The following is a 9,304-nucleotide window of genomic DNA, read 5'->3' as shown; positions in this document are numbered from 1 at the left end:
GATAGAAATGTGTATGAAATGTGAAATGAAAATGAGAATGACATGAAGCCTGGAACGTGACAGGGGGGTTATGGTCATTAAAGATAAATGTAGAATTAGGGGGACCTCATGCATTATGTGTGTTCATGCATTTGGGGGGATACCCTCATCCCATCACGAGGGTACGGACGCGTACATCCAATGGCAGGACAACGATCGTTATGCATTGCATAGCGCTGCCGTGACGGTTCTAGTTTTAACGGGTCTCGGCATAAGGGGCTCCTAGAGTATGCCCACCGGATAAGGACAGTGGCCCAGCGGTGTGCGAACTATCTGGTGAGCCCATACTTGCACGTATGGGCTGTGTGTAGAGTATATGGTACACGTCCACGATTACCTGTTAGGACAACACCGTAGGAAAAACGAAACGAAACGAAACGAAACGAAAGATAGTTCCCATCATTTCATTGCATGTGATTGTTGCATTTAACCCCAATNGTCCCGGCATAAGGGGCTCCCAGAGTATGCCCACCGGATAAGGACAGTGGCCCAGCAGTGTGCGAACTAGCTGGTGAGCCCATACTCGCACGTATAAGCTGTGTGTAGAGTATATGGTACACGTCCACGATTACCCGTTAGGACAGCACCATAGGGAAAACGAAACGAAACGAAAAGAAAGATAGGTCCCATCATTTCATTGCATGTGATTGTTGCATTTAACCCCAATAGTGGGGTCACTTACTGAGTATTTCTTTAAATATTCAAGCCATGTGCTACTACATTTTTCAGGTTAAGGCAAGACATTCCTATACGGCTGACGACGACATCGCAACTCAAGATCATGACACATGCATAGAATGTTTTAAACTTAAACGCTTATTTATTTTATTTCGGGTCTTTTGTTGTGTCGTTTTAAAGATGTTTTCGAAACATGTAAGTCCATGGCTGTGTTTTAAGTTAAAGGTTATGTTTTATGGAATTTAAATGAAGTCTCCTGCATTCAATGTTTATGGTACGTATACAGGAGCGACCTTAAATTAAGTAAAAAAATTTGGGTCGTTATAGAATGATTACGATCAGTGGATGCATGACTAGGACTGGAACTGGACGATTTGGGGAAAGGAGATAACAAGGAAGACCTACTTCTCCGTTGGTGGCTGAGGGAACTTGAATGGCTGCTTCTCCTGGAACGGGTAGTGGAATGATAGGAGGAAGGACTTGGGTCCCTTCTGCTTCTCCGACTATGGCGATAAGAATTGGAGCGGTGAGTGTACGATAGAGACCTTGAACCACTTCTCCCCATAAGTTTCAATTGAGTTTGAACGGCTGCTATAGACTGGGATATAGCATGCAGTACGAACATTCGATTCAAAGACATCTTTGTCTCCATGATTAAGCCTCTCCCAGGATGAAACACCTTGCATGTTCCATTTTGAAACAAAATACTAAGCCCCTTTGCTTGCAATTTCCCAATACTCCAGTAGATTGTTCTTTAGCTTTGGCACATAGAACACTCCTGTGATTATCAGTATGATTCCATTCACTTGGAGCCGTACATTACCCTTTCCCATTACATCCATGTTTGAGTTGTGGCCCAGCTTCACTGAGTCTCTGAAACTTCCATCAAAATCTGAAAAATATTCCTTCTTCCCACACATATGATTGGTACATCCCGAGTCAAGGAACCACATATCTTCTCTATTGGCCTTATTCATATTCACATAAGCCATCAGTAACATCTCTTCTTGAGTCTCTGCATAGTTTGCCTCCTTCTTCTTGCTTTGACATTCCCGTTGAAAATGTCCTAGCTTGTGACAATTATAGCACTCCACTGTAGCCTTGTTGAAGCTTTGTCTGCCTCGTCCCCTTTCTCTGCCTCTAAAGCTTCCACGGCCTTGACTCCTTCCTCCAGATTGTTCAACATGAGTGATCTCCAAAGCGTGTTCTTCTTCAACATGAGAACTCATGCGTTGTTCATGCACAAGCAAACTGCTTTGCAACTCATCAATGGTTAAGATGGTTGTATCTTTGGACTCCTCAATGGAACACACAATATAATCAAATTTGGGAGTCATAGATCTCAGAATCTTTTCAACTACTTCAACATCTCCTTTGTTCTCACCATTTATTTTCATCTTGTTGGCTATGCGAAGGGTTCGAGCAAAATACTCATTTACAGATTCTCCTGCATTCATGTGAAGCATTTCAAACTCCTTCTGAAGAGCTTGCAAATGTGCACGCTTTACCCGTGTCGAACCTTGATATTTCTGCTTCATAGAATCCCATATGTTCTTGTTGTATCCTTGCTGAGGATTGTCTCCAAGATCGAACGATCTAATGCTTGAAATAGATAATTCTTTGCTTTCAAATCTTTCAACTTCTGATCTTCAATGCGCTTCTTCTGGTCATCTGTGAAACCGATGTCTTCTGTTGCTGCAGAAATCCCATTCTCCACCAAATCCCAATACTCCTCCGAACACAAAAGGTTTTCCATGAGTATCGCCAATGATCATAGTACCCATCAAATTTCGGAATTGCAGGCTGCACAAATGGACTCTCCATCGACATACTTTTATTATGACACACGTAGAAGACTGATGCTTCTAGTTTTAAGTAGTTTAGGGCATGGCTCTGATACCAAAATGTTACGAACAGAAAAAGAAAACTAGAAAAAGAAAACTAGAAAGATTAGAAGAATGGGGAGAAATCTCTAATCCTATCGAGAATGAAATTGACAATTATATAGCGTTACAGAATCAATTCCGATATTATTAAATCTGGTAGGATTAAATCAAATCTAATTCAAATAACTAAATCAAATCTAAACCTAATAGTAGTTCAATTTTAAATGAATTCAAGCTAGAAATTATCACAATCGCCGATTGATGTTTTGTTCGATTGTCGTGTCGTAAGAAAAAAAGGAGAAGAATTAATTTTTTTGATTGAGTGTATTTTCTCAGTTTGACCACTTTATCATATTTTATCCTACTAATTTCTACTTTACCTTCTTGGAGTTCTATTATCGAGAGAACTTCATTTTAAGCATTCCGCTGGGTTCTTTCCAACCTTCTTATTTTATGATCTCGTTGGAAATCATATAAAGACAATTCCTATTTATTATTCCAATTTGGAAATTATCCCATAAAGCAAAACTAATTAGCTTTCAACTTCTAAGAATATGAAATATTGTGTCTTAATCATACCACATGAATTTCATGAATTTCGTGATTGATGACAGGATTGTACCCTACCTTGTATATGTTGTTCTTTTAGTAGAAACATTTTAGATATTAAAATGAAAGTATGCTTTAAATCATAAGTTTGTTCCTTTGTATTTCTTAATATATATGTTTGATTCTTGGGTTTAGAAGTTTCTTTTATTCTTCCTATGGATCATTGAAGTATATCCGAATCTTACTTTCCATTGGATTGATTTGTCAGTGTCAATCTCCTTCATTTTAAGAAACAGTCAATTATGACACCAAGTTCAAGTCAATTATGACACCAATTTTAAGTCTACGTTCTTCAAATGGTTTGAATAGATTAGTGTTCGTACTTCCAACATTTTAACAATTTAGTCCTCGTATTTTATATATATATATAATAATTTAACCCTAACCTCTGAGAACTAAAACAAGTTATAAACAAGAGAGGAAGAAAAGGATGAAAGGGAGTAAAAACCAAAAAGGAAATATGGCATTGAAAATCTATCTGACTCTCCATTAAATAAATCAGGAGACATTAGAGGGGGAAATAAAATAAAATAAAATTGGTAATTGGATATGAAAAGAAAAATATATGCTAAAACTGCTGCACATTATTCAGCTGTATTGGGGTAAAACAAAAAGANAAAAAAAAAAAAAAAAAAAAAAAAAAAAAAAAAAAAAAAAAAAAAAAATATTAGAATCAGAAAAGCTCATCATCTGAACTGAACATTTAGAGGAGCTTGATTTGAAAAGGATATTGGTGTTGGTGTGTTGGTGTGTTGGTGTGTTGGTGTCACATATAGTCTAGCATTCGAAGGAGTGACCCGGACATAGGGCTCGCGGCGGTCTTCGTTTCTCCACAACTGGGATCACTGTTTCCATCAACTATGAAAAGCATGTGCACATGATGATTGTCAGAGCATTATAACTATTAACAACTTCCAACCCCCAACTCATTCTCCATCGCATAACATACTCTTTCTTCTACAACTCAACTCAAACAACAACTATATCTCCTAATTAAAAACACAATGTATTCACTACGTTGCTACCTGCTTTAGTCGTTCCTTCCCTCTCTCAGCCTGTCATTAAAAAAAAAAACCCAACACAAAGACTATACTCAAACACCTTATACAAGTTAATCTAGCAAGAAAAGAAATTATATCAAACTGCACTTTTAATTGAGCAACTAAACTATCATGATTGACCTTAACTGCAAACACCCATTTTGAGAGGGAAATTATTATATGGGGGTGCAAATGAACCAATTTTGAAAAAGAAGGTTCATGGATATCTTGGACTTGGAGTTAGATTCATTTGGTACATACATGTATTTGTGTCACATAGTGATAGTACATGTATGGTCATAGAAGATGTCCAAAAAGCTAAGGACCACCTATGTAGAGATTTCAGAATCAACTCAGGAAGAAAACATATAGACTTGAATGTTGAGAGAATCCTATCCCATTTTCATAAAAATTTTNACTAAAAAAAAAAAAAAAAAAAAGTGGTATCAAAGCCAATATGGCAAGTTTTGGAAAGATGTCAATGGGTGGTGTGCTGCTGCCACGTCTGGTGATATCAAACTACAACAACTAGAGCATTCAAATGTGAGCCTTGCTTGGGGAACAAAATATATTAGACATGGTTGAGGACGATTATGTGGAGGAAATCGAAAAAATGACAGTAAATGACATCGATATGCAGAAATGAAGGACAAGTTGTACTTAGCAAATGGTTGATTAGTAAAATTTTGAGAAGATAGGAGTCAATGAGGCATGGTACACATTAGTGAAAGGTCTTCAAGGGGGCCGATTGAGTAAAGCAAGTACGACTCCAAACACTACACGGTAAATTAGAGGCGATGAAGAAGGAGTCGAAAATCATATCCGACTACGTTATACGTGTACAAACTATAGTGAATCAACTCAGGAGCAACGATGAAATTCATTAGGAGTTCACTACTCAATAATTTCAAGAATGTCATGTAGACCATCCAGGAGTCGAAGGATCTAGAAATATTCTAATTGTTGATGATGTTGCAGGATTGCTAAAGGCACACAAGTAGCACAGGATTGGTAAAGCAAGAGGTACATCTTTATCGACTATGATGAGAATACTAAGGCTATAAGCTGTTTGATTCAATAGAGAAGAAGATAGTGCAGATAAAGGAGTATAGTTCATGGGATTGGGAGCTATATTACCTTCTGTTTCAATAATCGGTGGTTCTCTTCCTCAAGTCGGGCAGCTATTAACTCTAACTCAACTTGATGTGCCTGAAATCCACATAACCAAGAACAAAATACATTTAAAATCAACAAGAATGAGCAGCAGCAGCAGCAGCATATGGTGGAAGAAGATAGCAAAAACTCACATGTTTCCTTTCTCTGGATCTGGCAGCGGACTCCCTGTTCTTAATCATCCTCCGTTGTCTTTGCAAGGCAGCCTCATCCATGGGCTCCATGGGGGCGCGCCTTCTCTTCCCCGATCTCCCACTAATTTCACCGCCATTCCCAAACCCGACAATCATCTCCTCTTCAAATTGGGGGAAACAATTCAAAGGATTCAAAATCCGCACATCCTCCTGCGCTTTCACTCCAATAAAATCCTCCCATCTCATCATCTCCTCTACCGCCTTCTCCCTCCAAACATCGTCCACACCTCCAGAGGGAGTAGATGGCCCATCAAGCTTACTATCCATATCCATGGCGGACATATGAATGGGATTAGCTACTACTTTTGCTGTTGCTGCTGCTGCTGCTGCTGTTCTAAATATCTGATTTGGTTTCTTCATCGGAGATGGATCCGAAATTTGTGTGCGTCAAGAACAGAAGAGAAGGAGGAGAAAGGAAGGAAGAAGAAAAAGAAGGCGACAGTTGCGAATCTCTCGAATTCTGTGGCGCCATTATGCTCGATTGATTCCCCACAGATCTTCTCCTTCATTTTCACTACTTATCCAAACTTGACACTAATTTTTTTTTTCTTTTTTTTTTTTTAATTAAGGTTTAGAAAATTTATTTAATGGTTAATTTGTGCATTTAAAAATTTTAATTTTGAGTAAATCTTCATTTTATTAAAATTAGTATTATAGAAATTTTAATTTTTTCAAGTGAATTAAAAAAAGTTTAATAAAGATTCAAATTGTAAAGCTTATTTATTTATGATTTTATTTATTTATTTATTATTATTATTATTATTTTTTGGCTATTATATTACGAGCTTCTATATGGGGACGGTTAGAGAACTCACAAGCTCAACCTTAGTTGTGAAATTGTCTCGAGGGGATAAGGATTTACATAGTGGTACCACTTATGGGATCACTCCTACAAGTTCTATGATGATGTGGAGATTAATAGTCTGTTAGTGGCTCCTATTCATGAACCTATCATAAATATAGGGTACATAGTCATTCGTATTAGTTTATTAGAAGCTAGATTAGCCACAGTCGTGCATTGAGCATATGCGCCACAAATATAACTCATGTGGGACGATCAAGGGATCTCCAACTATCCGTTGGTCGTAAACTTGCCAAAAAGGATAAGGGTTCGCATGAGTGTAGTAGCTTAGCATACATGAAGGTCACTCCATATCAAATTATGATGACACTATGTAGTCTATTAAGGAGTCCCCAACCAATACTTTTTAAATGGTCAGATCGAGTGATATTTTCCCTAATGTTCTAGCAGCTCAGTAGTTGGAACAGTTCGAGATAGCACCTCACAGATATATGGAACTTGGACATATGTCACAAGTAATAACAATTTAGTATGGCTAACTAGACCTACCTTAAGACCCTACAGGGAACTCAAATGGGTGTAGATGTTCTCTGAGCGAGTCGAGTATGAGACATTGTGAGACAATCCGCAGTTTATTTTATATGTTTGAATCCCATTATGACGTCTGTTATTTTAAAAATGAAATTTTTTTATCGAGTCTTTTAAATCTTGCGTCCGTACATAGCAATTCGTGATTCAAAACTTTGAAAAGCGAATTGTTATAGATTGGTATTCAAGTCCTAGGTGGATAAGTCATGTAGACTATTTTCTTAGATAAAGAGTCATTAAGTCATGCACAACTCAATTCAAGAAACACCACACCAAAGTCGTGACAATTAGTGACGAACCGATCACCTAGCTTCAGCTGAAAGAAGCCTTCTTCTACAAGTACTATCCAATTAATATCGGAATCCAACGACATGGCGGAAGCAACGACCACATCACAAGGGCACCCAAGGATGTGAGATGACCCTTAGGATTAGGACAGAATAGCTGAAGTGGAGTGGGGCAAGGACGAGGCATGACCTAGGCCACCACGCAGGAGGAAAGAGAAGCCTTACCAGTCTCGGCTACTATGCCTATGCTTTATTTGATTCAAAATTCCCATACTTGTTTAGATCTACGATGCTTATGAGGCACGCACGTTAAGGGTTAGAGTAGAGTACAGACTTTACGGACCCTACTTTCTAAGTTGAGAAAAAAAATGTGAATGACTTATCCTAACATAAAGGCTACAACTTTATGCGGAAATTTAAGTATTGTGAATTGATTTCATGGCCTCCTCAAATGATGTGTTATTCATACACGGGAGTCTTGCTTTTATTTGAAAAAAATTGTTAAAAGTGATTTTAGTATTTAAAAATGATCACTAAGTGGCCTTACTATCGAGGTAAATACAATCACATGCAACATGGTACATGATAAGACTTACTTTTACCTGACTATTCTCTAGGCTCTACTTTCTTTTTCAAGTAGAGTTAGATGCATAGTACTTCTCTACACATGGTTCACACACAGTCACATGAACCTAATAGGTGGGCTCGTATATGATAACTCTCCAAAAGTAGAATTATATCAAGTCTTTTTGTAGTTAATCATGCACTCATACAAACCATTTTCTTATTATTTGCTCAATTTGTTCTAACTAGTAAGCATGAAATAGTTTATTGTGGTTCAACATGAAAAGAATATCAATTTGCATGAATCGAGCCTCATTGTACATTTAATTGAGTTATTTGGCAAAATTTCAGAACATTTATGTTGAATCATGATGTTGTAGCAAATCTTAAAACAACATTGCTGTGGCATTACTGTGAAAATCAGAATAGACCAAACTATGTTGCTGTGCATTGCTGTGAAACTAGAGAAGAAGAAGAACCTTAATCCAATAACTATTGATAGTAGAAGAAAAAGAATACCAGAAGGATAAATTAGGGCAAAAGGTGGATGTGAGAGCTCAAAGGGAGGGAACTTCCATTGAAGAACAACAACAAAGCTTGATAACTCTCTCATTCCTTACTCTGNAAAACAGGTGAGCCGAGCCAAATAGCCGCTGGAAGCCACCGGAGGAGCTGTCGGAACGTCGCCGGAGGGAGCCCAAGCCATTTGCGCCGAGCCGAGCCGAGGGACCGCCTGCGCCGCTATGTGACACGTGGCAGTAGCAGAGCGAGCCACGTCGTACANAACTTCAGATTACGTTCAAACATTGGAAAACACTGCCGAACTTGTGTGTTTCAAACATCATGCTGGAGTTCAAAAAGATTAAAAAAAAACGATTAAAAATTAAATAATATAAATGAATGAAATGCAAACGCCCTATTCTAACCAANGCTCGATTGGACCGTGGGTCTGGTCTCGGGTTGGTTCAACTGAACCGTCACTTCTGGGCTGGTCTGAGGTTTGGGCCGCTGTAGTTGGGTTGGGCCGAAGGCAAAGGCCGAGGGAAAGAATGGGCTAACCCTCTCGGGTTCTGGGTTCGAGTTGACCCGGATCCGTGGATCTCGTCTTCCTTACCCGAATTTGGCCGATTTTCTGGCGAGTTTTCTCTCTCCTTCTCGCGGCGTTTCCGTTGCCGATTTCGGTCCTCTCTCTTTCTCTTCCTCTTTATTTGTCGTCCTTCTTTCTTTTCTGGAAGTTTTGCGGCCTAAAGGTCCCTAGAACCACAGATCTATGAACGATTAGGAAAAACCCAATTTTTCGACCTCGGTTACCGACGACAACGTTTATGAAAAAGTACAAAAAGCACCTTGAGTTATCATGCTTTCGTTAGGGATCCTTCTCGTGGTGGTAACAGGTCGTTTGGTGTCGGTTTGAGGGTGGTTTGAGGGTTCGTCGGAGAAACTG

At 38.7% G+C, this 9,304-nt stretch overlaps 1 protein-coding gene and 1 pseudogene across 2 annotated transcripts; both read right to left on the bottom strand.

The window, feature by feature from the left end:
* The window catches only part of LOC111784946, a 10,046-nt pseudogene extending 8,764 nt beyond the window's left edge, over window positions 1-1,282 (bottom strand).
* Window positions 1,283-3,906: 2,624 nt separating this feature from the next.
* On the bottom strand, window positions 3,907-6,115 carry LOC111784944 (G-box-binding factor 4-like). 2 transcript variants are annotated; one of them, XM_023665453.1, is made up of 4 exons: window positions 5,560-6,115; window positions 5,390-5,461; window positions 4,238-4,267; window positions 3,907-4,070 (listed from the first exon to the last, which is right to left on the bottom strand). In XM_023665453.1, the coding sequence occupies exons 1-4, from the start codon at window positions 5,977-5,979 to the stop codon at window positions 3,990-3,992; spliced, it is 603 nt and encodes a 200-aa protein (XP_023521221.1). In that variant the 5' UTR covers window positions 5,980-6,115; the 3' UTR covers window positions 3,907-3,989. The 2 variants fall into 2 exon arrangements, with proteins under 2 accessions (XP_023521221.1, XP_023521222.1); XM_023665454.1 differs by lacking the exon at window positions 4,238-4,267.
* Between the last annotated feature and the right edge of the window lie 3,189 nt (window positions 6,116-9,304).

The sequence above is a fragment of the Cucurbita pepo genome, unplaced genomic scaffold (assembly GCF_002806865.2).
Source record: "Cucurbita pepo subsp. pepo cultivar mu-cu-16 unplaced genomic scaffold, ASM280686v2 Cp4.1_scaffold000309, whole genome shotgun sequence".
Classification (NCBI taxonomy): Eukaryota; Viridiplantae; Streptophyta; class Magnoliopsida; order Cucurbitales; family Cucurbitaceae; genus Cucurbita; species Cucurbita pepo.
This window is presented reverse-complemented; position numbering and strand designations above follow the sequence as displayed.